The sequence below is a fragment of the Colletotrichum tamarilloi genome (assembly GCF_030869305.1).
Source record: "Colletotrichum tamarilloi strain Tom-12 chromosome Unknown Scaffold_49.1, whole genome shotgun sequence".
Taxonomy (NCBI): domain Eukaryota; kingdom Fungi; phylum Ascomycota; class Sordariomycetes; order Glomerellales; family Glomerellaceae; genus Colletotrichum; species Colletotrichum tamarilloi.
Window position 1 is genome coordinate 65,002 of NW_026849432.1, and position 27,059 is coordinate 92,060.

The following is a 27,059-nucleotide window of genomic DNA, read 5'->3' on the forward strand; positions in this document are numbered from 1 at the left end:
TGGTATTGGATATCCTTTAATTATCGATAGATTGCAAAATAAGCGAACGCCTCTTTAGATCGGCGGCGCCCCCGAAACCAAGATGCACCACTTATTAAATAGAATGCTTGCCATGACTGCCCAGTACTATGTAATAGCAGCAAATCACCATGGCAAAATGCAACCTACCCAGCCCGGCCGAAAAAGCCACCAGCCACCCGGTTGTTGCAACTCAAAGGAGGCAGGGCAGGGCCGACACTAAACACGGGGCCCGCAAGCGCCGTTGCCCATCACCTCAGTTACTGCCGTTACTGCCGTGGCGCCAGTCTGAGCGCTGGGCCGTTGGTGGCTTTTTGTGCCTTGTAGGGGGATGCCACGGCAGGTACAGAGGGCCGTGAGCCTGTGAAGGGCCAAGCAGACGCCAGGAACCGTCAACCACTGCAGGTTCCCACCCACGCCGCACAGAGGATGGAGACGGTAGAACACGTTAGCGGCGGTGGTTCTTGCCTTGCCCCGCCATCTTCAGCGGTGAAGACACGGGCCCGGGAGGCCCCAGCTTGCAAAATAAGGCTGATTGGCACTAAACGTGCTGGGCCCAGCCACTGCCGGGGCGACGATGCAGGTGGCTTCCCTGTAGCTCAGACAGACGCTCATCTCACCTCACTCTTAGCTTCTTCACTGAGTACCACATTCTTCATAGCCAGGATTGTCACATTCACGTCAAGTCACGCGTTGCTGGGTGTTGTGCTCAGATCTCTTATTATTAGTGTCTTCTTTTGAAGACGAGAGTGTCCGAGTTCTTTTGATGCATCCGAGTATCCGTAAACCGAGATCCCTCAACTCCAGACTTGTAAACCAGGGGGTATCGTGAAATGAACCTGTCTCAGAACCGGAAATCGAATGGGTATCTGCTTTTTCATAACCATAACCATAACCGTAACCGTAACCGTGGCTGACCATGCCAAGAGACGAAAAGTGAAAGTAGAGCCAGCAAGCAAGCTTCTTAGTCCATGGTGTCCACTGGGTGAATGGGTACCTCCTCCAAGGTCCCGTCGCATTCATACACCTCCAAACGTGATAGGAAAAGAAAGAAAAGCTGTCTGGTGCCGAAAAATCATGTCTCATCATCACTTCGCTTGAAGTACTCGTCCAGGAGGTCCAATCTGCGAGATGGTTTTGAGCAGGTCAAGTCATCTGTCCGTGTACTAGCTCTTGCCGCGGAGGATCAAGTAAAGTCGAAAGCCGCAATGATGGAGTGCCGTAATGGCAACAAAAGAAGCTCGTTGGTCAATGCCGAGAAACGAAGATTTCGCGTCCGTATTGCCAAAATGGAGTAATCCGATTTGAAGCATGGTAGCGAGAATATCGATGTCCCAAGTGAATCCCAAAGGTTGATGAGTATCCAGCAAAGGCAAGAAAGGGCTGTACCATCCAGGTAAGAAGAAACTCAAAGCTCGGTGCTTATTGGGTCAAGACTGCCATCTTAGCCAGTGAACGAGTAGCCGGGATCGATGCCAAAGCCAGAAAGACGACGGCACATCTCATCGACGGACTCCTGGTAGAACGGAACCATCGCGGGACCAGACAAGGCAGGACGCGAGGAAGGACCGGCAGGGTTAATGGGCTCTTCGTAGAAGAAGTGGCTCTCATCGATCTTCTCCTCAACCCACTCCATGTTCTCGTCAAAGATCTTGGGGAAGTCGGGAAGCAGACCCTCGTAGTAGAACTCCTCCCACTCGGAACGCCAGGGGAACGGAAGGCCCTCCCAGAGACTCTGAGTCAGCGGATTGAAGCTAGGCTGGCGCCGCAGAAAGGGGAGCACGACGGTCGCCACCTTGGCAAAAGCCACCTTCATGGGCTTGAGCTCCTCGTTGAGGGGGTTGTCGAGGTACAGATGGATAAGCGCCATCCGGAAGGGAACCTCGAATCCAGCCATCTTATTGAACTCTTTGATCTGGTAGTAGAAATACCGGCCGCAGAACGCGACGCGGTACATCTCGTACGCCTCCTCCATGTTGTCAAGCTGGCTCTTGAGCATTGACGAGACGCCGAAGCGGTACGCCGGGCCATAGAACATGACGTTGTTGATGACAGGACGGGTGTCCCAGATACAATCCCGGTTTATTCGGTGGCCGGGGAGATCTGCCAACATTCGAATTAGAGAATAATTGAGAAGGAAAGTCCCAACAGTTACTTACCACCGTTGTAGATGAAGAAGATGACCGGGCTGAGGTACGCCATCGCGCAGTCGCTCAGGTCGAGGTGAGTCTTGTCGTCCTGTTCATCAACCGAAAATATCAGAACATTGCAATCTTCCATCGAACCTTAATAGTAAACTTACCTCGTCGGCAGGAGGAAGGAGCCCCGCCAATTTGGTGGCCTCGGAGGTAATGATGTCGCGATGACATCCGATCATCGTGCCCTCACGGACATGGAGGAACAAGTTATGGGTCTCTCTTTTCAGGAGGAGCCTGGAGTAGGAAGAAGAAAGAAAAGTCAGCAATTTGTTTTACTTTTCCGCATCTTGATGAGCCTCAGACTTACCCAGCGCGGTGGTCTCGCTCGAGTGAGGCGATCATGGCTCTTCTGAGCGCCTCGTCCTTAGCCGAAGCCTCGGACGAGGCGACAGCCACCTCTTCTTCGGTCGCGGTCGGGATTGCCGGTCCCTTCCCCTTCTCTTCCATCCCCTCGTCCGCCGGGAGAGGAACGTCGGCCGCGTCGATGACGGCAGGATCAGCAGCCACGTCAGGAGCTGTGGTTGAAGACCCTCCGACCACCGAAATGGCCGGAATCTCCGGTAGCAGCCACTGACGAGCTGCGTCCTCCGCCGCCTTCTTCGCAGCGATCTTTTCTTGTCGCTTCTGGTTGACCATCTCGGCGGTGTTGTCGGCGATGGAGGAAGAGGTGGTAGTAGTATCACGCTTGAGGATCGTGATAGTTGGAGGAGAAGAGGAAGATGGGTAATTGCTCTCCCTCAAAAGGGAAGAGGCAACACCAAATTCCTCCGCTCCTCCCACCACCGAGACGGAGTCAGAAGAAGAAGAAGAAGAAGAAGAAGGGCAAGGGCTTTCAGCCCGTGAGGCTACAAGATTCTGCCCCTCCCCCTCCTTCACCTCCTCCCCAGTGTATCCCGTGAGGGATGGGAAGTCGGCGGCAGAGGGCGGAGGGGGAGCTGGATGCGGGGAGGGTTGCTGGTTGACCAAGACCTCTTGGCGCAGAGGACTGGGGCTGGGCGTTGTGCCCGTGGCGGCAATCTGGGCCCATGAGCGAGGGGCCATTGTGGTGGTAGTGGTAATGGTGACTGTTTGTGAAAAGCGCGCAAAGGCCGAAGCAACTAGATGGATGTTAACAATCTAGAAGATTAGGCGAGATGGAAATCTGGTATAAAAGTCTTACGGGCATGAAATATGATGGATAGTCGGTGGTGATGTTGTTGCGCGCGCGAGAAAAAAAGACCAAACAGAGGTGAAAGGAAAAGGGAAAGGGAAAGGGCCCAGGGTCAAGAACATACCTTTTTTGGCCAACAGCCCTATACTGTAATGAAGCGGAATGTGCCTTCGCTCACGCCGCCCATGAGGTCGCTTGGTAGCGGTGTTGAAGTATTCAGGTGATGATGTGGTGTGTATTCCAGTCTCGATTATCCATCCTTCACTTCATCTCACTCAGGTATCTTTTCGAGGCATTGATGAGATGAGCCGCACCTACCTCAAGAGATGTGAGCAGAAAGAGCACTGTGTGTGTTCTAAAGAGTAACAAACTAGCGAAAACTGGATTTGTTATAATGAACAGTTATTCTCTTGAGCTGACAAAAGGGTGCTTGTACCCGAACAGTTTCTTTCTCCTTGAAGATCTCCATAACAAGTTCATCCAAACCTCAGCTGAGGAAGCTGGAGTGGTATGGGATGTGTCGAAGCCTCATAATATGCCATGCTCCAGGGCCTTATGCAAAGACCATCGATCGTGAGGAGGAACTTGGCCCCTCATCTCTTGGAGGGAGGGCAGGATAAAGACAGAAGCGTTGCCGAATGCTTGACCACTAGGCAGCAACATGGCACATAAAGATATCCAAGAATTCCCTTGATCGAACAAAGGCTTGGAGTCTTTCATCGCGGTTTGTTTGTTCAAGACAAACCGGCATATATGTCTAGGGCCTTTGTCAATTTGGGGTGGCACTCTATATGTTCGACCCGTAGGATACTCAAAGGCTGAAGGCAAGCAAAGAACAAGCGCTGAACATATGTCCTCCGCAACTCAATAACTTCTAATTCCTTGCATGAGGCTAGCTCAAGCCACTTCCGTTCCCGCTGCAAGGGGTAGTCTTTCTCCGATCTTGCTAAGGCGCGAAGAACATTCCTCGAAGTTGCTACCGCTCAGAGACAGCGATGTTTCCTTCTTTCCGTTTGACGACCATCATGACTTGTACAACCAATGGGATGGTTGAGTTGAATGAGTAAAGCAGTTGATGACAGGCTGAGAATGGATTCATGTAGGATAACGTCTTTAAGGTCAAACCGACGTTGAGCAAGTTGCCATGTCGTTGGTCGTCTTACATAAGCGGCCATGAGAAGGACATTGACGCACATTGTCCGGCCGAAACCGAAGTACCTTGTCCACGAATACCTTAATGCAGGTCCACTCGCGCCCGTCCTCTCTGCCGCAGCTTCTTGCAACACCTCAAGACTTAAGAATGCAAAGCTCGCTGACCCAAAATCTCTGGGGCATAGGCGATGTAAGGTGAAAACTGACAATGGAACTAACCAAGCCCCCCTGATCTCGTCCCAAACCCGAGTCGTGCTAGCTGGCAATTGAGTTTCGTGCCACAGTCCTCTAACGGCCCGCCGATCTCCACGGCACTCGATTCCGTCACCACTGAATGCCCCTCCCGCGCGTTGCCTTGAAGTGGGGGCCCTTGACGGGTTGCAGCTTTCTCCTTGGGCCGAAAGCTTCGGCCACCGGTTTCCTCATTTGAATAAATGGGGAACGCGGCATCATCATCAGGTCCGAGAAACGTAGCTTCAGCCCCTAGCTTTCGACCATGATTAAAGGAGTCATAAAACCCAGCAACATACCGCATTCGTTCAAAATGTATCGGCGTATAAGAAAGACGAGACAAACGATTACATCAATCACCTGAAAGCTAAACCCTTTCAATTCTCGCAAAGTCCACTTACACGAACCATCATCTTATACTCAGCCCGATCTACTTATCAAAAATGAGCTCCGCACAAGGCAACAGAGCCCTCTGGCTCTCATCCTACTCCAAACCCCTCGAAGTAATCGACCTCCCCATCCCAGACGCTCCCACAGGCACAGTCGTCGTCAAGATTCTCGCCGCGCCCATCGTGCCCTACACGCACCTCGCCCACACCGGCAAGCTCCCGCAGCTCAACGTCCACCCGCCCTTCGTCCCGAACCCCAATGCCATCGGCCGCGTCCACGCCGTCGGCCCGGATGCCGTGCGCGTCAAGCCTGGTGATCTCGTCTACGTTGACGCCACTACCCGCGGCCGCGACGACCCCGTTAACGCCATGGTTATGATCGGTCATCTCGGCGGCGTGGGCGACGCGGGGCAGAAGTTGATGAAGGAGTGGCGTGATGGTTCGCTGCAGCAGTATCAGAAGGTGCCCCTCGAGAACGTCTACCCTCTCGACGAGAAGCGCCTCATTGGTGAACTTGGCTACGACTTTGCGGCGCTGAGCTCTATCGCGCATTACTCCGTTGCCGCCGGCGCCCTCCTCGAGGCAGCGGACATCAAAGTAGCAGAGACCGTGGTCATCGGACCCTCAGGTGGCTCCTTTGGCGGTCTAGCCGTCGAAGTCGCTCTCACCGTCGGCGCAAACGTCATCGCCCTGGGCCGAAGCGAATCCAAGCTTGCGGCAATGCGTACCAAGCTCGGCGACAACCCTCGTCTCAAGACGGTGGTGATGACAGGCGACGAAAACATCGATGCGCAGGCGATCCTCGCAGCCACGCCCAATGGAGCCGGAGCCGACGTTTTCAACGACTGGACGCCCGGCGAGCTCAAGAACCCGCCGTACCTCGAGGCCGCGGTGCGCACCCTGAAGCGCGAGGGAAGGGTGATCCTCAGCGGCGGCGCGAGTGAGACGCTGACGATACCGTATGCTGTGTTTGGGCTCAAGAATCTGAAGTTGCTTGGCAAGTGGATGTGTGAGCGGCCGACGCTGCTGCAGCTGGTTCGCATGGTTGAGGGAGGTCAGCTGAGGATCGGGAGGGAGAGCGGCGCGGAGATCAAGATTTTCTCTTTGGATGAGCATCATGAGGCGACGGAATTTGCGAGGGACAATGGTGGATGGAGGAACTACACTGTCATTGCTCCCAACGTGGAGTGAGACTTGTCTTTTGAATGATAGCCACCCTGCTTCGTTCCGCGGATCACTATTTCGGATCGGTAAGAATAGCCAACTCCTCATTTCATACTCAATGTATTGTTTTCAGGAGAGGAAGAAAAGATTTATTGATAAGATAGACCACACATGTTCCTTGATAAATCTTACGATGTCATGACAGAAACTGGTTCTCGGCTTCTTGAATGAGTATCGTGTAAATTTGTGAAGATGACGCATGTCTGTCACGAACAAGGCTTCACTACCCGCTTGTCTCCAAGACCGGGGGATTTCATAAATGCCTGTTCAGGAGGATACCTAGACCACCTCGGTCCTTAGAAAAAAACCCGGTCGTCAGCAAGGCACTAGATGTGACAGGATTGGACAATCGCGAGGCGTCAATCCCGTCTCGTTATGATTGGTCAACCATCCCCGGTCTGTTTGTCCATATGTTGGAACGTCTTCCCCCACGCGGGGACGTTGCGGCTACTTGCATGTAGGGTTTCAGTCTAACCGGCGTGACCGACCTGTTCTTCATGTAGGAAGTGCTGGAGATAAGACGAACTGAAAGTGCGGCTCATCGATTCTGCATGAGCTCACACAGACCTGTTGCTTTCGATTACGCATCTCTTATTCCGTTGGTTCAGGATGGTGTTCTCATCAATTCGTTACAGGCGATTAAGTGTAGATAGATACTTGTGTCGGTCCCTGCCTTCCATCCGCTTGTATCTCATGTTAGAGCATTTGCGGCAAGATCCTCGACGTGACCTCCTTGTTAGGATTTCGCCCTGCAACCAATTTCATGGCATCGCGGAACCTTGAGTTTTCATACACATAATCTATGATGAATGTGTCTACGGATACAGCTCGTTACGTCCATACTTGTCACTCATCACATCTCAGTAAGAGTAAGAGTGAGATTCGACTGAACTGAAGGTCAGTGCGTCGGCCGCGGGAAGTGAGATTGAGCCCGCAGTGATGGCTCCCGGCCGGTCACTAACGCGTGTACCTGGGTGAAGATCCCTGCTCCCGCTCCAGCGTGACAAGGAGAGGGGCGGTTTCTTGAGGGGCCTTACTGGGCTGCCACGCTGCTTGAGGTAGGTACCTAGACTTGGGGTACAGGAACGTTGGCCCGCACCTGCTGAATCACTGGTGCTTCGGAAATAGAGGTACCTAAGTATCAAGGTACCGTCACAGAGGTCCCTGCCAGTGCCTCTGAACCTTCTAAATTGGGCGGGAGGAAGGGGCGAACCACAGGAAGCGATCCTTCCTTCCCCAACCAGGGCAGTCAACCGAAGGGTGGCAAGCACCTTAATTCCAACCTTAGGTAACCTCGCTGGATATCTCCCGCACTCATCTCGCCTTTTTCAACTACATCTCTTTGCCAGGCCGACCGTTGTGGGCTTTTTGGACGGCATCACGTCCAGTCTCCGCGGCACGACAACGGAAGGGACAAGGAGACGACGGTTTGCTGACTTTTGGCAAGTCCTACTGCACCACTGCGGCTTCTCTTCCACCATCCGCGCACGCGACACGGCCCCAAGTCTCATCGCCTAGGAGCCGTCATATTGCGACGCCTTTCACTGGCCTTGGCACAAATTGCAATCACTTGCTACATCATCGGTATCGCATGAACATTTTACTTTGCTATCACTACAGAAGCTGCCCATCAAAATAGCTCCTTTCTCTCCATTGCTTTGGTAAGCGACCTATCTAGACTCAGCTTATCAGGACCCCGTTTGCTCATCTCATCTTGGTAGCTGAAACTCATCATGGCGGACAACACATCCACCCCCGCCGACCCGATGGCCGCAGCCTCAAATGCCATGATGGCCTCAATTCAGGACTACATTCGCACCGCCGTCACCACAGAGGTTGCAAATCTCCCAAACGCAACCCAGCCCGCCCAACTTGCGGCCCTTCAGAGCCGTCTCGAGACTGCCAACCAGGAGAACTCTGAATTGAAGGAGAAGATCAAGCAGATTGAGAGAAAGAAGTCCACTCGCCACAGTCGCAAGAGCACGTTTTTTCTCTACTCTTTGTCTTTAGCATATCGCTGACATCGATCAAGCAGGCGAGCGAGACACCGTCAAAGCGGCCTTCTCCTCTTATCTGGGCTTTCCTCTTCCAGACTCCAAGCTTTCCCGCCATTCCCACAGCAAGAGTAGCAAGTTCCCCCAATTCCAGAAGTTCCCCGTCGAAATTCGCATGAAGATCTGGAAGCTTGCTCTCCCTGCCGGACGCATTTTTGATCTCTCTAACGTCGATGCCCACTTCTCTCGTGTTCTCCGAGCCCCGATTGCCGCCAACAACGGCGCGCCTAACCCGGCTTTGGTCTTGCGCCAGGCCTCCGGGCTCACTGAAATGAGTGTGACTGCCCACAAGACGCCCAAGCTCCGACTCGCTTGCAAAGAGGCCAACAAGGCATTCCTTGAGGCAGGTGGCTTCGAATTTGGCTTGTTCGGTGGCCCATACAAAGGACTTTGGTACAACTATTCAGAGGACATCGTCTTTGTCCGCGAAGAGCCGCGTACCTGGGCCAACCTCGATATGTCACGCATCGTCCGTGTCGCCTTCCCGCATAATAGATTTATGTGCAAGGCCGATGCCACCGCCAAGATGGACACCATCCTCGATCACTTCACCTCCTGCAAGGAGGTCATTCTCATGCAGACCATGGAGTGGGATATCCGCTCCTGCCTTGCAAGCCCTCGACTGCCTGCCAAGCTTTTCCCGCTACAGGAAGCCGATCCTATTAGCACCCATGACTACCCGAAGGAACTTTCTGACGACGTCGGTAGCGTCGCAACCTGGGGCGATGTCAAGCGCATTGTTACCCAGATATGGGAGGACCACGTCGTCAACGTGAAGCATCTCAGCCCTGTCCGTGTTCCCAAGTTCTCCGGGATCGAGGTCCTTAAAGCTCGCCCGAGCTACTTTGACTAGAGGACAAGATATAGAAGGTAGCTTGGATGACTTTCAGCTTGATCCTTGATGATCCACGCAGGATTTGATATGTACCGTATTTGGGTACTTTCCATTGGGAGAAGAGGCGTTTGGGTTGGTTTCTTCATCGTACGATAGCTAGTCACGCATCAATTGATATCCACAAGGTCTTCAAAACGTACACTATTCATGCCTATCGCCGTTTCCCCCATATGACAGATCTGACGAATGAGGTCATGGTGTCAATCTTCCGCGAACCACGAGCTCTTATACATACAAATTCTTTTATAGAGTGACATGGATGGACCATGGAACCTAGCTTTCGTTTACCGGCCTTACTCACGCCTCAAAATATTCTGTAGCTGAGGTATGTAGCATTGCCTAGCGAGAGTCTGAGCTAGGACGCAAGACTTCTATCTGGTTAGAAAGAATCACCAAAGCCCTAAGACAGTCTTTCAGGGTCCATCCCAACATCCGGCTTCCTGAAGACCTCTACAGCCTCGAGGAGCAAGGGCCCCTTATTCATCCACGCATTCCAAGGCTCGTTTGAGTTTTCGAGGATGATCTCCTCTCTCTTCTGCAACAACATGCCCTTGACATGGCCCCATGTCAGAAACTTCTCAAACAGCCCCGGAAACGGCCCTGTGAAATAGTGCATTACCGCCGATTTTTCAACCATGATATCGTCGTCTCTCATATCTCTGAAGACTGGAACCGTCGTCGCAAAACCTTCAGTTCTGACATCTCCTACTTCACGCCGCTTGTCTAAGTAAAGCGCTACGACAAGGTGGCGGCAAGCACCGAGGGTTTGGGTCCTGGAACCCTCCTCAAGGAAAATTAAAAGTGCGACTTCAATAGAGATGTAGATCTTTCTCAAGCCCTTCAAGGGTGTATTGTACCACTGGTCGCAGGTCGCATAGTAGACTGCGTCCTGCGTTTCGTTGTACCAGAGGCCTCGGATGTTGGAGTTGTCAAAGTAGCCGAAGGTGAAACGACCAACCGACATACAGGCATCATAGGCGTCTTTGCAGGTCTCTCTGACCCGGGGAGGATAGTACTCGCGGTAGAATCGAGTCGGATGGTTAACACTTATCCAGGTTGCGTGGTTGTTTGGCTCGTAGATCCGTGGCGCAGGGAGGGCTTCGATCCAAATCTTGCGTTTGATCTCAGCAGGCAGCTCCTGGAACCGAGGGAAGTCCATTCTCGAATGCTGTGGTGCCATTTTCTGGGCCTTGAGCTTGCAGTCAGCAACATGATCGGTTTTGAGGGAAACAGGATCGAATCAGCTTACCGGTGATCCTAACTTGGAGGCTTGTTTGCGGGTTGCGCTTCGTGGGGCTTGTCGGATTGTGCCATGAGGAAGTCAGCTTTGAGTTGATATTGTGAATGAAGACGCCAAGACGAACCTTTCTTAGGAGCCTGGCTGAGAAAACAGTGACCACTCGGTGCACCGACATCGAGATGTTATTTGAAGGGCTGAGAATGTGGAAGGGCGAAAAGACTCAGCTCACCTGACACGCGTTGGCCGTGTGGGTTGCTGAAGAGAAGAATCTCAGAGGAAGGATTTTGAAAACGGAAGTAGTTCAAGTAGGCCCTCTTTCACTCTTTACCGGGGAGGCAGGTCCAAGGCAGGAGCAGCTCCTTCCTCCTCAAATATGCCAACGAAACCAGCAGGTGCGAGTGTGAGTTTGGCTCTTGGAGTACCTTGAAATACCTAGGTCGAGTCATTAACAGATTGTACGTTCCAAGTAAAACCGTTGCCGTTGCAGTATTAGTGCAAAGAACTGGTAACCTAAAGATACCGTCGCAGACTACGGAATCCCTGGAGGTCGATCGTCGTGGCCTCTTCACCAAAGCTCAGAAGTGTAAGGACGGCAAGATCAACGACGGTTTAGACTGCCTGCCAAGCCTTCTCTGATGTTTAAATGACTAACGTTCTCCCCCCCCCCCCCCCGGTGTCAAACTTGCAGCAGAAGCAGCCTCAGTCACTCCCGATCAGAGATCGTAAACGAGCACGAGTTGAGCGAAGAACTGAAGCGGCCGCTCGTACTCGCATCATGATGGTGCTGTCCATGAGATAATAGCTAAAAGTCTGGCAATGATTTAACGTGTACCACAACCAGAACCGGAAGGTCCTCAGCAGGGTGTTTAGAATCCTTGACGACTCTGGTTCCAAACCCCGACATGGAGCGCGTGAACAGAAGGGACCTTGCCATTTGATGCGAGGCGAGCTTGGTATTCTTGTAAGGATCAGGTGTCTGGACGAAGGTTCTCGGCGTTCACGGTGTTCGACGCGCCAAGTTTCTTATTTCGAGAATGATCTAAGGTAGCCGTAATGATTTACAATCTATGTGAGCATCAAAAGGACCACAGTCAGGTAACGTTTTTAGCTTGAAAACCGGAGTGGAGACTGTCTTTGAGTTGATAGCTATGGCCTTCTTCCCCCTCAGTCCCGTTGGGCAGGGTGTTTCCGGCCGTCTAACTATCTAACGAAGGCGATACCAAAAAGCGATCGTGGCAAGGCAGGAATATGAGAGGTCCTTGGCTTATGCACCGTTTGTGTGGTATCTTCTGAAATGATAACCTTCCTTCTCGATGCGAGGCTTCCGGAAAACCTCCACAGAACGGAAAGTGACGTCTCTCGTCTTGGATCCATCCTGGTAGAAGATCTCCTCTAGCTCATCTCTGTGTTCGGCCCAGGTCTTCAGCAGGCCTTCGCCCCAATCTTCCACGTCCACTATCTCAGCGCAGACGCGCTCATCATCCTTGACGGGGTAGAAGACTGGCTCAGTAGCTTCCATTGCCTCGCGAGTCGGTCCCTTGTTCTCTTCGATGGGAGCTCCGCGGGGTTGATAGGCGATTGTAAGGTTTTCACACCCGTAACAATCGCTTGTGAGCACTTCTCTGCATTCGTTCCGGTCAAGGACGATGGCGTCTCCGATTACGAGGTTCTTCACCTGAAGGTGGTTGAGGTACCAGTACTGTTCAGGACCAGAGAGATAGATGGCATCCAGATCATTGTTGTACCAGATCGATCTCATGGTGCCGTGGCCCAATGCGTCCTCAAAGTGGCCGAAGCGGAATTGGCCAGCCTTCATGCAGTATTCGCGAGCCTCTCTGTTTATCTCTCTGAAAGTCGGAGGTGCCCAGTGCTGATAGAACAGAATGTTTCTTGGGTCGTGTTCCCGGTGATTGTAGTATGTGATTGGCTCGTAGATTCTACCAGGCGGGAGGCACAACTTCCAAATCTTGTCCTTGAGCTCGTTGGGGAGTCGATTGAAGTAGCACTCATGGTCTATCTCAATAGTTAGAGATTCTCTCATTGACGATAGAAGGGAGCTTAAATACCTTGAATGCGAGCCTGGGGAGGTTTTTTAGTTTTCTGGATAGACTCGACAACTTTGCTTGCTGCCTTCAAGAGGAGGGTGATTGCATCTTGACGCAGTTCTTGGTCCTGCTGGCCGTCGGCCTGCGTGATTCCGGCCAAGGCCAACAACAGCGAGGAATGCGTGTTTCCGATTGAGAGCTTTTCAGCCTCATCAAGGTTGGAATAAACCTTGCTTGATGTGTCCAGCAGGCTGGCGATGGCGGTCTGTTGTTTGTCGAGCTGCTGGAAAGAAGAGATGATCAGGCTGGTGGAACTCATCATGCTGGAGATTGGATCATTTTCGTATCGGAGAAGCTCGATCTTCTCATCAGGCTCAGGTTGCAAGTTCGAGGCCATCTTGGTAGCCCTGGCCTCGGAGTCGAGGTGGTTGATGCGACTTCTTTTACCCACCTCGATGGTAGTGGTTTCGTCAAAATTCGAAGGTCTCGAGAGGAAGCAAATGAGGTCTTGTATCCATAAACCTGCTCCTGCCGACCATCTTGAAAAGAAAATTTTGTTTGTGAAGCAGCAGGGCTTTGCTTGGTCGTCAATATGAGTGATCACGTATAGTGAGAAGGACTAGCATCAAGCGGGGACAGTCGACATTTGGCCCCTAGATTGCAGGCCATTATGGCTGCCTAGTCTTTATCAGATGCCACCATTGAAGTTTTTGAGATAATACAGCAAGTAAATTTGATTGTGAAGTCTTGTCTGCTGACAAGGAGAACTAGGCCAATAACTTTTATTGCTATGTGAAGTGGATCACCACTGACTGTTCCTTCACACTAGGCTAAAGCCCTGAGTCTTGACTTCAATCAGACATTGGTTACTTGTGCATATTAAGTAGATTCGAAGGTGCCTATCTGGCGTTGGAAAGAGCAAGGTCAGGTGTGTGCCTTCTATATGGCGAAACTTTGGCGTTGCCCTTTTCTTTTTACCTGTATATTACCTTCTACACCTTGGCACTCCCATCCTCTACACTCCCATCCTCCACACTCCCATCCTCCACACTCCCATCTCCCACACTCGAAATATTCTCTCTTACCTTCTTCGCCCTTTCCCTCTCACACACTCAGAACCTTCGTCATCTGCAACTGATATCCACCACACCTTTCCCGCATACCTCATACCTCAACCCTCAACTCGAGAGTCAGCCCCAAGCCCACAAAGATGGACGAATCGGCGAAGCTCATCAAGAGCTTGACCGACGGCCTTAAGGCCATCAACAAAGTTCAGGCTCAGCAATCGAAGACCTTTTCTGAACTTGCAAGGTTGTGCGTCGCAGAAAATGCCCCTGCAGTAGATGTCGCCCGAGTCAAAGATCTTCAAGGCAAGCACACTCCGTTAAAAGCAGCATTGACCGCGAAAAGACTGACCGGGGGAAAATGGCAGTAGATACCCAAGAGACGTTGGCGAGTATCATGAGACTACAGACCAAGATTATGAAAGAGCAGGCGGCGATGGTCCTCTCAAGACAACAGGCCGCGGCGATGCCCTCCAAACAGCAAGAGCAGGAATCTCTTTCCGGTGAGTTCTCCTTCGAACCTTTCTGGGGTTGATCATACTTGACGACCGTGGTATTGACTCTTCCCAGTGAGAGCTGCAGCTTTCCCAAAATTCGGTCGTCTCCCCGCTGAACTGCGGAGACTCATTTGGAAAATGGCACTGCCAGGCCGTCGGGTTCTCGAACAGGCGGACGGAGTAGCCGCGTATCCCGAGCTCTGCAAGAAATTCAGACCTCCTGTGATTCGAGCCGTCTGCAAAGAAGCCTGGGAGGTTACCGAACAGAATGGGCTATTCGTCTACGGCCCGGAGCTCACTGCGTCTGGGGGAACCTGGTTCAACCCCAAGCAGGACGTGATCATTATCCCAGATCCCGGAAAGGACTACTCGCTGGGACCGCTTGAGGATTGTCGTCCTGAAATCATCGCTGTTGACTGCCGATACTTTGAACAAGACGAAAACTTCGAACGTGTCTTGCATTGTGCGCTGCAACTTAGGAGCTGCCGAAGGCTCATCATCCTCTTGCGGACAGCCCCCAATTTAACATACAAGAAGGGAGCAGCGCCGAAGCTATTCAGCCTTCAAGCCAAAGATGTGATCTGGTCATTCTACGCAGATGAAAAGCCAAAAGGTCCCTTTGGGGAGGACGATATTTCGTGGAAGCATTTCAAGGACGCGATCCAAGCTGATTGGGATAATGAAGTGCGTAAGAGCGGAAGAATGGATATATACATAAAGTATGGCGGCGTGCCTGTCATCGAGGGGATGGAGTTGATCATGTGCAAGGAGGACGAGACATCCCATGGTTTCTGAGCAGCGACGTAGGGACAAAGCGAATCCCATGGGCAAAATGTCAAGATCCCATAGTCCAAAACAACGGTCTTTCTCCTTAGACAGAACGCATGTCTCGATGAGACTCATGGGAGTTACTTTCAAGCTCTAGTCTCACGGCGTTTAGATTTAAATCGAATCGAAAGCTGATGGATGCGTCAATTCCGTCGTCGTTTTCATGTTGAGAGATACCAGCTGGGCCAACATGGTTGAGTGGCTTGGCTGCTACAAGCACACACGGTGAACACTAGAAAGTAAGTCTGAGTACCTTTTGAGCTTTAATCCTCAAAGAGAACTCAGTATAGTTACGCTACACGGCACTATGCTGCTTATATCCTATGTTTAGAGCCCAGTGGCTTTCTTCTTCAAGCGATACTTCCGAATTAAATGTAATCAATGAGACTACGAACAGTACCTGAGGCGGTGGTACACGCAGGTGAGGTGACACCAGCGGCTCTAAAGCATTGAGATTACTCCCTATGTACCAAGCATTAGACGTCTGGATCTGGCTGTCATGGAAAGTCGTGGAGACATCCAATTAAGAACTCGGGTTTGCCCGTGAAGCTGCTCGGGGACCTTGGCCCTCAGCGTAATTGCAATGCTGGCATTTCGATCTGATCATACAACATTTTAATGTACCGGCTGCGCTTCGTGAACTGCACCAAACCGATTGTCTGGAAAACTACACTCAGGTTCCCAGGGCCAGAGGGAAGTTTTGATCGTGTGTCACAAACATCTATACTCAGCCTTCAGGTTCTTTGTTTTTCCAGGTCGGATACCCAAACTAGGACGCTCAGGCCAAACAAAACCAAAGACGAGACTATTTCTAGCCTCGTAGATGTAGGGAGAGTGGCAGCTTGCGTTTCTGATCCTTATTTGTTTAGGCATGGTGGACTATGCTGACGTCACCGCATCGAATGATTCGATCTTGAAAACGGCAGTCTTGTCTACGACGTTCCTTGGGTACTGAAAGTAGTTGATGGCATTGGTTGATGAGAAATTGAAGAGATAGCCCTGCGTGAGCATGGTGTTTCCTGGTTCGGGGCAACACGAAAACTTTCCAGTTTCGTCAATCTGGTTGCCTCTCCCTGTGATGTGATTCCGAAGTGCTGAACAAACACCACGACGCAAGCAGTTGATATAAGAATCGTAATTCCATCCTCTGGCAGAAACATTTGAGAACATACCAGCCAGCTCACCATCCGTTCCAGTCAGCTTCCCTCCTACAGTTCTTTCCAACCAATCCACTGTCATTATCATTCTCTTCCACTCTCTTCACAAGTCAACATGTTCCCCAACACCCTCACTCTTTGCCTTGCACTCACACACCTGGCTGCGAACCTCGTGGCTGGAGAAGCCGCATTCTACGGAACAATCCCAGCCAGCGAGCTCCAAATTCCGTCTTCGACCAAAGGTGCCGCAGCTTCATGGACCACCTCCTTCATCGCTCCTCGCTCCACCAGCAAACCCGCGGTTCCTTCCATCGACAGCCCAGTCTGGTACGCCCAAGAGACCTTTGACGAGGCCCCTCCCCTCGAGAAGAGAATCAACGTCGCCATCAACCAGCAGCCGAGAAACTGCAACAAGGAGTCCGACTTCAACCCTCACCCGCCAATCCACTCCGACAAGCAGCTCAAGGGCGCGGACTACTTTTGCAACAACTACGCCGGCTTCATGGAGTCCAGCATGAAGTCTCTTCGCGTCGAGTGGCACGATGAGTTTCAGGGTCGCCACCAGTACAAGGTCTCCTGGGCTGTAGGCTGTGTCGCCGACGGAGACAGGCAGCATGTTAAATATCCCAATGGCCTTTCCAACACCAACCCGAGCTGCAACGACTTGATGAGGGATAACTACCTACAGTGTGAGTGTCTGACAGCTTCTATATGGTTGAAGTTCCCTCTGGTGAAGAGATTTTGTTGCTGATACGGTACTGCTCTAGGTAACAACGGTGGCGTTGGAGGTAGGGTACAGGTGGGCTGCCTTGTTTACGCTTACAACGGAGGGACCGTCGCGGGGAGGGATTATGAGTCTATTGGGCTGTGGTGAGCGGCCGATCAAGATCGCTCATCTTCTTGTCGAGTTTATGGTATGCGAATGGGAGGGAGCTATAGCTCTCACTCTCAAACAAGGCAGCATGAAGCACCCGATCGACTTCTTCTCTTCCCTCCAGATTGTGCAGCTAGATAGAATATACTCAATACATACATCCTCGAAACGTCTGTGTCAGATAGAACGGACTGACAATTTGCGTGAGGCAGGAGGGCCACGATAGAACAACGACAGAGGGAGAATCATTTGGGAAAGCACCTGGCGGTCGTGGATGGGCTTAATGAAGCCAGTTCCAAACGGGCGAGCTTTTGGAAACATTTCAGGAAACACAGCCACAGCAAACGGCTTTTATCGTGAACTATGTTACAACTGGGCTTCTTAGTGAACCAGTAGCCCCAATCAGAAGCTATGAGAGCAACTGTGAGTATGCGGAAACAAGCCTAAGAATCAGTACCATGAAGGAAAGATTTTTCAATACATGAGGAAACAACCATCTAGTGCCTGATGAACGCTTCTAGCAAAAGTAAGGTTGAGATGAGTTGAGGGACAGAGAGAGGTAATCGGACGTTGGACAATGACGATTTGTTTGCCCTGCACGGTGCATCAGGAGAAGACGTGGCTAGTCCTAAAAGGGCATGGTGCGGGGTAGTCGAGCTAAGGACCTTTGGAGGTTGGTCGGCCTGCCAGGCACTCATGCCAATGCGTCGTCGCGGGGCAGCTTTCTTCGGAGTTCCATCATCAACATCAACCTTCCCATTCTACCTACCGACACGAACCCTGCAGTCTTGGAGCCGCAAAGATGTCTACGGTTCACATCAAGTCGGCAGCGGAGTTCCAGAAACTCCTGTCGAGCTCCCGTATCGTCGTTGCTGACTGTGAGTACTACCCGACCACCGAAGTCACTGCACCCCTGCCTCTCCATCCTGGATGACGCCAGTGAGGCCATATACGGCCGCGATAGCTCCAACGCGATGTGGTAGCGGCTTCATTGCCTCTCGGTATCGCGCCGGCCACGTTCCTACTTCTTCATCTAGGAGGCTATTGAGCTGCTCGCGGGATGCATCCACGATTGAGTTGACGTGCTGACAAATGGATTCTAGTCTACGCCGACTGGTGCGGTCCCTGCAAAGCTATCGCGCCCCTCTACGAGCAGCTTTCCTCGTCCCTGTCCCGCAAGAATGTCGTCACTTTTGTCAAGATTGACGTCGAGTCCCAGAAGGAGATCGCCTCCGCCTACAGCGTTACTTCCCTCCCGACTTTCATGATCTTCCGCGAAGGCAAGACCATTGAGAAGGTCCAGGGCGCCGACCCCCGCAAGCTCCAAGAGGTGGTCAAGAGGCTGGCGAAGGAGGTTTCCGAGGGCGGTTCAGGCTCTGGCGAGGCGTCCGGAAGTTCAAGCGGAGGCAACTGGAGAGGCGCAGAGTTCCCTCGCGGCTATGGCGACGTTACCGGCCAGATCGAGCCCAAGGGCTGCGAGCTGCTGAACGCCGACGAGGATTTTGGTCCTGTCAAGGTCTTGTTCGACCCATCCAAGCCCAGCGCGCTTGCGAAGAAGGAGGGCGTGAAGGATTGGGTTGAGAGTGGTGCCGATGACCAGCTCTTGCTGTTCATGCCGTTCCAGTCCATGATCAAGCTGCACACCCTTCAGGTATGATTGGAAAATTGTAGTTAGACACAGCGTCAGTTGCTAACCCATCACGCAGCTCACCTCCCTGCCTCCTACCGACGATGACGACGACGAGGCTCCTATGCGCCCGGGCACCATTCACCTCTACACAAACAAGCCTCATAACCTCGACTTCAGCGAAGCCGACGATACACCTCCCACGCAAGCCATCGAGCTCACCGAGAAGGACTGGAACGCTGACGGCACCGCCAACATTGGCCTTCGTTTCGTCAAGTTCCAGAACATTAACAGCTTGATCATTTACGTAACCAAGGGTGACGGCGACGGTGAAAAGGTGCGTCTCGATCGCGTGCGCCTCATCGGCGAGTCGGGCGAGAAGAGAGAAATGGGCAAGTTGGAGAAGATTGGCGATGAGGCCGGCGAATAGAGCGGATCGGTGGGTCATTGAAAACCGGTCTGGTGAAAAGACAAGAAAGAGGAAGAAAAGTCTGCACTCGAGACCCCATGCGACGAGAATCATGAATAGAGCAATAGTTATAGACGCCTCCGGTAACAGTTTGTGCCGGAGGCTCAAAATCCAAAACCACTGAGCCACAAACAGATTGCATGGTTGAGCATGATTGACGCTCGGTAATGCAGAGTCACGCATTTAGGCGGTCATACATGAGACGATTCTAGAGCGCGCGTGGTGCGCCAAGTTAGGAAACGTCCACGGGTTGCGACGACATACTGCCTTGAGCTCAACCGCGAGGCAGGTAATAATAGGTGACATAGCCGCATAAGGCGTACTTCTCCCGCCTGGGTCGTCGCATTCACTTTGCGAGTTCCAGCCAAGAATAAATTTGGCTTGAAGGGTTGGATATGTCCGGCCCATCGATCGCGACCCAACTCGCTACAAGAGCAAGAACAGGATCTATGATGGACGAGGCCGGCTGCAATTAAAATTCGATCTGGGGCACGATTGACGCCATGAATTCACCGACTTAGGAATTCCAGCAACAGGGGAAACTGTAACGAATCGTGCCAGCCGCACGAAGAAAAAAAGAAGAAAAAAGAGAAGCCTCCGAAAGAGCCGCGACCAAAAATTCTTTTTTATATCGTGAGATGGGTCCCTGCACGCCCGCCCGGAGTGGGTCCGATGCAGCTGGACTAAGGGCACCGGAGGAACCTTTTCGCGGACAAACGGAAGATAGCCGCGGCAGGCTCCGCGGGCTGCAGGTGGACGCGGCGTTCCACTGGGTGACTGGCTGCGCTGGTTGCGGACGTGAGTCACGTGACTGCACCTCAGTCTGCGAGCCTGGCGAGGTACCCACGTACCTTAGCATGCTTAGGTAAGACCGTAAAGAGAGTGAGGCCCCACTGGACGTCCCGTTGTGCTGCCGGACCTGGTCAGTGCGCCTGGAGTCCACTCAAACGCCCGGTCCCCACAGTTTGCACTCAGTGTGCGACGAGCAGCATATCGGATTTGAGCCAACTAGATGACACCCACCCCAGTCGTCATCCAAAGTCCATCAGAACAACTGCGAACGTCCAGCCAGCAACAAATGAAGACACCCTCTTCCATCGTCTTACTCAAGCCGTCGTGTGCGCCGAGCTTACTACCTATCCTATTCTACTCGCCCGCTTCATCGAACTAAACAATGGGGGGATTCCGGCTTGCGCAACACAATATGCCCACCCCCAATAAGCCATGTCGACCAGGGCTGAAAGAAAGCTGCTACCATGCACGGTTCTAATTGTACTAGGCAAAGCCAAGTTGTGCCGAAGGGCGAGAGGAGGCCAAGGGGTGTCATCTGCGCAGGGGGCTAGGTCCTAGGATACCTGGATACGACAGATGATGAGCCGGATACTTCAACCAAACGGTCACGCAACGTCGTCAAGTGCCCTATCAAGTCCCCTTCAGATTGATTGAGCCTGGGCCCGTGATGAGGCGGCGGAGACCCAACCTGAGGAGGTGCCAGGAGGCAACGCAATATGCTTAACCAACCTACCTTGTCCGCTTTCGTATCGTTCGCCCGATCCCAAAGCCTCAAGCAAACGACCTTTGAACCCCGTACCCACCTAATCGACCGAGCCCTTCGGAGCCCCTCCCTTCCTTCGTCGTCTGTCGCTCTCGGCAAGCTCCTTACCACGTCCGCCCCTCTTCCGATGCCACCACTTCCCCGAACTGGCCCCGGCCAACGTCTTGGCATGGCTAACCGTCTGCCATCTCGTTGGAACCCTGCGGTCACCTTGCAGCGCCGTGGCAGTCCAGCGCCGTGCTACGCCGTAGCATGGTTCGAATGACAGCAGACCGATGCTTCCAATCTGTCTAATCTGGACCGCCCTCTCTTTCTCTCTCTTGCGCGCGCGCGCCCATGCAAGCTCGAGTTGCTAGCTATTTACCGCCAGCTTATGGCATCACGACTCGTCATCGGATTACGAGGGGCAAGCGTTCTCTCGTTGACCGCCAAATTTAGAATTCGCGCCATGTTCATCGCGGGCTTCCGGCGGCGGCGGACCGAGTTTCTTACTACCTTAGTCTATCGGTGCGCTTTTTCGCAACTCCGCCTCGCCAAATCGGCACCGAGGACCCATTTTCACATATCGTTTTCGCCATGCTTAAGACCTTAAGAGGCCCGAATATCGACGTGCATTCGCCCGCTCTGACATCGGTGCGTCATTAACTGCCGGCACGATTACCTGATGTGGCAGTCATGGCGGCCAATAGTTCATTTGTTGCGGCGTACCGGTCGTGACATCCCACGTTGCTTTTGCCCACTAACGACACCGCAGGGACGGTAGATGACCATACCTTACCTTAGTCTAGTCAAAACTGACAGCCATCAGATGATCCGGTCTAGCCCCAGTTTCACCAGTGTGATGGGGACTCTCCGGACGGCTCACAAAACCCAGCTTACATCCGCCGTTTGCAAGCAACAAGTCCGGTTGCGTTTCCTCACGTTTCACTTTCTTCCCTGTCAAGAAGCTCCTTGAGTCGTCTCTCCTTCTTCCTTTGGACAAGATTCGAACACACATCTCGCTCCGCTTCCGAGCAGCCCCGTCTCATTGGTGTCGTCCCATCAGCAAACCTCATCAACCTGCGAAAGCTGCTAGTGCCAGGTCTCCAAGATAAACAGATAAACTCCCCTCACCCACACTTCACCCCGGCGCGATCCTCGAAACAAACTCCTACCCTCATCTATGCGAGATCTCTCGGGCCGCTAGTCGAAACGTTAAACGAGTGGGTATCGCGGTCCTATATTTCAACGCCAACCTCCCCGTCGGGGACGTTCGTCTCGTCCCATTGCGTGTCTGCTGGCTGCTGCGTGCCTACGAAGTATCTGCCCAGTCGTTGCGTTGCGCGGTCGCTGTCCGAGTGGTTGGGTCACGTCGATCATTAAAGTTGTTGCCCCCCCCCCCCCCCAGCTAGAGATCATCCGGCCTTAAAGAAGATCGACCGCCAGGTTCACAAACCGCCCGCATTGTGTGTTTCTGAAGATCTCTTTGCTGCGATGCAACCCAGCCTCAGCGTCACACATAGATCAACATGCCTTCAACATTATTTCCGTCTATCTCGAAGGAGTTTTCGAGTCCCACAACCACCCCCGGAGAGGCGTTCCCGATGATGAAGTTACCAGTGGAGATCCGATTAATGATATGGGAGTACGCTCTCCCAGAAGCGCGCGTGTACGAAGTCATGGACTCGCCGAATGCAAGCCAAAAAACGCCTGCGGCAGCCGGGCTCATGTTCGCCAATGTTCGAGATGAACCGCCACCAGCGCTGGGCGCGGTATGCCATGAGACGAGGGTGTTTGTACTACAACGCTACAGACCTCTCGCTCTCTCGGCGACGACGAAATACGTCGACCTATCGCGCGATATCCTTTTGCTCGAGCCGTACTTGCTGGTCAAGCGGTTACTCCGGACATTGCAGTTCTTCAGCCAGATCCCTCTTGTGCGAGACAACCTCAGTCGGCTTGCGTTTGGAACGTCATACGGACTCTACACTGGCATCTGCCACCCGGTGCTCAGTTGGAAAGTCTCCAAGTCCATTATATCGACGCTGCTTGCCCGTCTGGCAAAGTTCCCCAGATTAAGGAAGCTCGTATTTGTCGTCCACCAGGAGTTCCAGTTCGACTTTGACATTCGACCTCCATATGCCACATCTCATATGAACTACCCAGATCCGCAACGACCACAATTGGTGCACCAAGGATACCGCTTCAAGTTCGATATTGAGTCACAGCTCAACTATACACAGCCGCGACACCCGCACTCTAATCAATTTCTCTATTACCCGCTGGACGTCGACGACGACAAGGACGACTGTTTCGACAAGGATGACTTGGAAAACGAAGGCGACCTGTTTGAGTCGTGGCCCACGAATGACGACTGGCGGCGCTTCAGGCGGAGGTTCCAAAGATCTATCCACCTTGTCGGAAAGGGCTCGCCGGGATGCCAGCGGCCAAAAGTCATGCCCAAGCTTGAGGGCGCGAGTCTATTGTGGAAGTACAGCAAGGCACAGCATTATTGATGCACTTTTTTTATTTTTTTGGGTTGGCGTTCTCTTGGGTGTGGAGTTTAGGGGCTTGCATGCATTATCTATACCCTCTTTAGATCTTGACTTCAAGGTTCTCGGTTAGGCGCAATACAGCGGCATCTGGGCTTGTAGTATCAGTCTCATCATTCAGGCTGCATATAAAACGGATAATAAGTCACACTCTTCAAAATGCATCTTGGTGACCACAGTATTTCCATTAATTTTCAATCTGCCTCTAGAGGCAGACTACATACTGTGTGATCCCACGCGAGAAGGCTCAACACGAGTTCCCGCCATTGCTTATGCCTCATTATCATTCTTATCATCGTCATGTCATTATTCGCACACCACCCTTCCTCCCATCTTCCCTTGCTCAAGCTTTACGCCCACTGCGATTCCGACCGGAGTCCGAATACGATGGACACGATCAGGAAGGAAATGGAAAATCCAACGAGATTCGCCAGCAGAACCACACTGAAGGCCGATTCCTCCTCCTCCTCCTCCTCTTCTTCTTTTCCCTCCATCTCTACTACGGCGACTACGCCCCCGCACCGCTCGGCAGGAGTGGCAGGAGAGGCGGGAGACTTCTCGCCGTCCGTGTCGGAATTACCATCGCCGAGAGCCCACTTCTCGAAATCCCAATTCACCGCATCCAGCTCTCGCCGGATCTCCTGATCAGCCAGGCTGTACTCCGAATCCTCCTCACTCTCACACCAAACGACGGAGGAACAGAAGAGACAGAGATGCTCCTCCGAAGTAATCTCACTCCCACTCTCACTCTCATTCACCTTCGCTGCGCTGAGGTCCAAAGACCGCGGCCGTAACTCCTCAAGGTGCGGGGCGACCACCGGTGGCTGTGGTTGTGGCAGTGGCAGCACAGGCGGCGGGAGAACCAACTCCTCAATCTCCGCCTCGACGGGGAGTTCGTCGACGTGGAAGGGGTCAACAACAACCACATCATCACGTCTCTGGATCGCCCTCGCAGCCTCGATCCCGTATTCGAAGTACGAGAACCTCTTGATCCAGGGCTCGTTGCGGGTGAGGGGTTCTTGTTCGTAGTCGGCGTACTGGAAGCGGGAGAGCCGGGATTTGACGCGAGGGCTGCGGATGCCGTATTCTGCGAGGGTGCGGGCTTCTAGGGCGACATCTTCGAAGGAGGTCCAGCCGATGTTGTTGCTGTAGTTGTGGCTGGGGGAGGGGGAGATGGTGCAGTCTATGCAGCCGGGTGTGGTGGGGTTCCAAGTGGAAGGGGCTTTGAATCCCGGAGTCGCGAGCTCGGTTGGAGGAGATTGAGACTCCCTCCCCTCTATTCCCTTCTCTCCAGGCTTGTTGGGAGCGTATACTTGCTCGAATAGGGCCTTGGTGATGGCCTCGGCCCTGGAGGCTGATTGGAGCATCTTGACCTCGTCAGGGGTAGGGGTCTCGCTGACTTCTCCCAGAGACTCCTCGATCGTCTCGAGACTCATGGTAGTGAGTCTCGGACGAGTGGAGCGATCGTGCCAGACGTGAGGGTATCTCGCAAAGTAGGTACGGGCAGCCGCCATTTTTGCTACTGATGGTATATGTGATTGAATACTTGGGTGTAAAGTGACTTGAGAAAGTGGTGAGTGTAACTTGAAGTTGTTAGAATTATCAAGATGATTTATGGGATATGAAATGAACGGAGAACGATCAATGAGACAGGAAACGGGCCTGTTTGATATACTACATACACCGTTCTTCCGGAGATACCTCATGTCTTTGAGTTTTCGCAACTTTTCTCTTGGTCGGAGATACCTTCACCATCGGACCATGATACTCTCTGCTCTGTGTTTAGACTTCAGTCGTACCACGATCCTGCGCTCAATCAGAGTCCAGCGGAGATATTTCATGCCATGCAGGTGCCTTTGGGACATTTGGCTCCTGGGAAAGAACTGGGACTATTCGGTTTGCGGCTTGGCAATGTATGACTCTTGACGACTGCGTGATGACACTTCTTGCGGGACGTTTGAAGCTTCATTCAACCTCTAATTTGTTTTTTTAGTACGTAATCTGCCAGATCCTGAACATAACACTAATAAGACATGATCCGAGGTACACTCGAGAATCCAGCTTGGAAGATGTGCTCAGAGATAAAGTCTACATGATCCAAGCTAATCCAAGAGTCTCGGACTTCATCAAGATAACAAAAAGGGGCGCGGTCAAAGGCAAAGCAAGAGTTCAACTTAACTTTGCCACGGACTCGGTAGACTCGAGAGTAATTCGAGATGGTACGTTAGTTCGGTCTTCTTCGCGGCCATGTTCTTGAAATATGCACAATAGATCACGAAAAAGTTGAGCACCCGTGTAGACTCCAGTCTTAACCCACCAAGTAATTATCTGGGCCATTAATCATCCACAACAACCTTGAGGGCGAGGGACCGCTATCCCATCGGACTTCTAACTCATACAAAAAAATGCAAAAAGCTCAGCTCCCTATAACAGGGAACCTACGAAAGATCCGAGGAGACTCTTACCAGCCTCAGGTGTAACGATGCAAGGATTTTTACAAGAACAATACGGGACTCGAACCCGGGACCTATGAGTGCGGGGCTATTCCCATCTAAGTGACATTCCCCGCTACGTCACAGGCCTTGGTGATGGAATGCCTCCCTTTTAATAATTATAGTGGGTGAGGTGGTGGGTGGTGGGCGATGTGCGTGAGGCCGGGCGGTGAGAGATACGGGTGTCAAAGGTGAATCACTAGGCTGGCATCACACGGTTCACATTCGTCGGTAGAGATTAGCCACGAAATACCATCATTTTCGCAAACCTTTTTTTTGATTAAGGACTAAGACTAGAGATACCACGCTATTTCGTCCGACCTTGGGAAATCCAAAGCCGTGATGTAGTCCAAGAGGATTGCCTTAGAGCTTCTTGTCAACCACATGAAGAACGCGGTGCTGGGATCAAATGTGGTTGGCCTGGCGAGCAGATACCTAGGCAACAACACAGCCATATACATTTACTGCTTCCAAGCCCTTGGAAATAATAATTAGATAGAGGATGTATTGATGTGTTTATCAAGGGTACGCCGAGATAGACAGCCACAGAGTAGTGCAGATGATAGTAGTCGGTCATTTTTATTGTCCGAAACCTGCTCGTGACGTGCAAGTCTCTCAAGTTTCCGAGATTTATTCCATTTGCATCGTTGCCAACCCCCATTAGAGCCCGGTATTGTTCCAGAGTGTCCTCACAGTCGAAAACGTGTGCCATATTCCCAGCAGTTGTCCAGGAAGAAAGCGACGCTGCGCTCAACAGCCGAAATTTTTTCGGGCAGTCTTCTCTCATTCCGTAGACTTCGACTCATTTGCTAAACTTCTCTGCCATGATCGATGCTAAGCCGTCGCACCATCCCGTGGCCGCCTCGATTAGGAAACCGATGTAAACCCCAGAAAAGTGGTAGGAGTGCCTGGTAAAGATGGTCGGCCAGGGCCCGGTGACGAACGAGTGGGCCATCGCGATACCATAGCCCAATATGCCGGCTGTCATGATGCCGGATGTGCTTCTCGGACCCTTCGGCCAATGTTCCAGGATGGCGATGCACGAGACCGGGAATGCGATCATCGCGGCGACGCCGTAGATGACAAAGAGTTCCTCCGACTCAACTGTGCAGGGTTCGCTGCCAAGGACCGCCAGGACGACCCAGCTCGAGAAGTTGACAGCGAGCGCGCATAACAACTGTTCGGCTATTTCCTTCTTTGACTCGACTTCCTCGGTAGAGGGTTTGGGTGGTTTCTTCATTGTCAAGGGAGGTGGGTAGGTGGATTTGTTATCTCCCATGTTTGAAGAGGGACTTAGAGTCGCGGTGTATCGCTCTTGAGGCAGTATTACGCCCAAAGGACCGATGCGTAGCGCGAGTCCTGAGTTTAG

At 52.4% G+C, this 27,059-nt stretch overlaps 13 protein-coding genes across 13 annotated transcripts; 8 read left to right on the plus strand and 5 right to left on the minus strand.

Moving 5' to 3' along the window:
• Positions 1–1,462: 1,462 nt before the first annotated feature.
• On the minus strand, positions 1,463–3,257 carry CTAM01_10518 (uncharacterized protein; the record flags this gene model as incomplete). Its single annotated transcript, XM_060526533.1, has 4 exons — positions 1,463–2,121; positions 2,178–2,256; positions 2,321–2,450; positions 2,524–3,257. 4 exons carry the CDS (start codon positions 3,255–3,257, stop codon positions 1,463–1,465), a joined length of 1,602 nt encoding a protein of 533 aa, XP_060378781.1.
• Positions 3,258–5,192: 1,935 nt separating this feature from the next.
• CTAM01_10519 (uncharacterized protein) lies at positions 5,193–6,329 on the plus strand (the record flags this gene model as incomplete). Its single annotated transcript, XM_060526534.1, has 1 exon — positions 5,193–6,329. One exon carries the CDS (start codon positions 5,193–5,195, stop codon positions 6,327–6,329), a length of 1,137 nt encoding a protein of 378 aa, XP_060378782.1.
• Positions 6,330–8,095: 1,766 nt separating this feature from the next.
• CTAM01_10520 (uncharacterized protein) lies at positions 8,096–9,269 on the plus strand (the record flags this gene model as incomplete). The annotated part of the gene is made up of 2 exons (XM_060526535.1): positions 8,096–8,333; positions 8,398–9,269. The coding sequence occupies 2 exons, from the start codon at positions 8,096–8,098 to the stop codon at positions 9,267–9,269; spliced, it is 1,110 nt and encodes a 369-aa protein (XP_060378783.1).
• Positions 9,270–9,711: 442 nt separating this feature from the next.
• On the minus strand, positions 9,712–10,491 carry CTAM01_10521 (uncharacterized protein; the record flags this gene model as incomplete). Its single annotated transcript, XM_060526536.1, has 1 exon — positions 9,712–10,491. One exon carries the CDS (start codon positions 10,489–10,491, stop codon positions 9,712–9,714), a length of 780 nt encoding a protein of 259 aa, XP_060378784.1.
• Positions 10,492–11,815: 1,324 nt separating this feature from the next.
• CTAM01_10522 (uncharacterized protein) lies at positions 11,816–13,134 on the minus strand (the record flags this gene model as incomplete). Its single annotated transcript, XM_060526537.1, has 2 exons — positions 11,816–12,564; positions 12,618–13,134. Coding segments are annotated over 2 exons (1,266 nt in total), but the record flags the coding sequence as incomplete, so codon positions are not given.
• A 672-nt stretch (positions 13,135–13,806) lies between these two features.
• On the plus strand, positions 13,807–14,952 carry CTAM01_10523 (uncharacterized protein; the record flags this gene model as incomplete). The annotated part of the gene is made up of 3 exons (XM_060526538.1): positions 13,807–13,910; positions 13,991–14,163; positions 14,231–14,952. The coding sequence occupies 3 exons, from the start codon at positions 13,807–13,809 to the stop codon at positions 14,950–14,952; spliced, it is 999 nt and encodes a 332-aa protein (XP_060378786.1).
• A 1,305-nt stretch (positions 14,953–16,257) lies between these two features.
• CTAM01_10524 (uncharacterized protein) lies at positions 16,258–17,016 on the plus strand (the record flags this gene model as incomplete). The annotated part of the gene is made up of 2 exons (XM_060526539.1): positions 16,258–16,831; positions 16,910–17,016. The coding sequence occupies 2 exons, from the start codon at positions 16,258–16,260 to the stop codon at positions 17,014–17,016; spliced, it is 681 nt and encodes a 226-aa protein (XP_060378787.1).
• An 802-nt stretch (positions 17,017–17,818) lies between these two features.
• On the plus strand, positions 17,819–19,073 carry CTAM01_10525 (thioredoxin; the record flags this gene model as incomplete). The annotated part of the gene is made up of 3 exons (XM_060526540.1): positions 17,819–17,894; positions 18,120–18,667; positions 18,723–19,073. 3 exons carry the CDS (start codon positions 17,819–17,821, stop codon positions 19,071–19,073), a joined length of 975 nt encoding a protein of 324 aa, XP_060378788.1.
• A 1,547-nt stretch (positions 19,074–20,620) lies between these two features.
• CTAM01_10526 (uncharacterized protein) lies at positions 20,621–20,932 on the plus strand (the record flags this gene model as incomplete). The annotated part of the gene is made up of 1 exon (XM_060526541.1): positions 20,621–20,932. One exon carries the CDS (start codon positions 20,621–20,623, stop codon positions 20,930–20,932), a length of 312 nt encoding a protein of 103 aa, XP_060378789.1.
• Positions 20,933–21,540: 608 nt separating this feature from the next.
• CTAM01_10527 (uncharacterized protein) lies at positions 21,541–22,029 on the plus strand (the record flags this gene model as incomplete). Its single annotated transcript, XM_060526542.1, has 1 exon — positions 21,541–22,029. A coding segment is annotated over one exon (489 nt), but the record flags the coding sequence as incomplete, so codon positions are not given.
• A 146-nt stretch (positions 22,030–22,175) lies between these two features.
• On the plus strand, positions 22,176–23,162 carry CTAM01_10528 (uncharacterized protein; the record flags this gene model as incomplete). The annotated part of the gene is made up of 1 exon (XM_060526543.1): positions 22,176–23,162. The coding sequence occupies one exon, from the start codon at positions 22,176–22,178 to the stop codon at positions 23,160–23,162; it is 987 nt and encodes a 328-aa protein (XP_060378791.1).
• A 386-nt stretch (positions 23,163–23,548) lies between these two features.
• On the minus strand, positions 23,549–24,712 carry CTAM01_10529 (uncharacterized protein; the record flags this gene model as incomplete). Its single annotated transcript, XM_060526544.1, has 1 exon — positions 23,549–24,712. The coding sequence occupies one exon, from the start codon at positions 24,710–24,712 to the stop codon at positions 23,549–23,551; it is 1,164 nt and encodes a 387-aa protein (XP_060378792.1).
• Positions 24,713–26,492: 1,780 nt separating this feature from the next.
• CTAM01_10530 (uncharacterized protein) lies at positions 26,493–26,969 on the minus strand (the record flags this gene model as incomplete). Its single annotated transcript, XM_060526545.1, has 1 exon — positions 26,493–26,969. One exon carries the CDS (start codon positions 26,967–26,969, stop codon positions 26,493–26,495), a length of 477 nt encoding a protein of 158 aa, XP_060378793.1.
• Between the last annotated feature and the right edge of the window lie 90 nt (positions 26,970–27,059).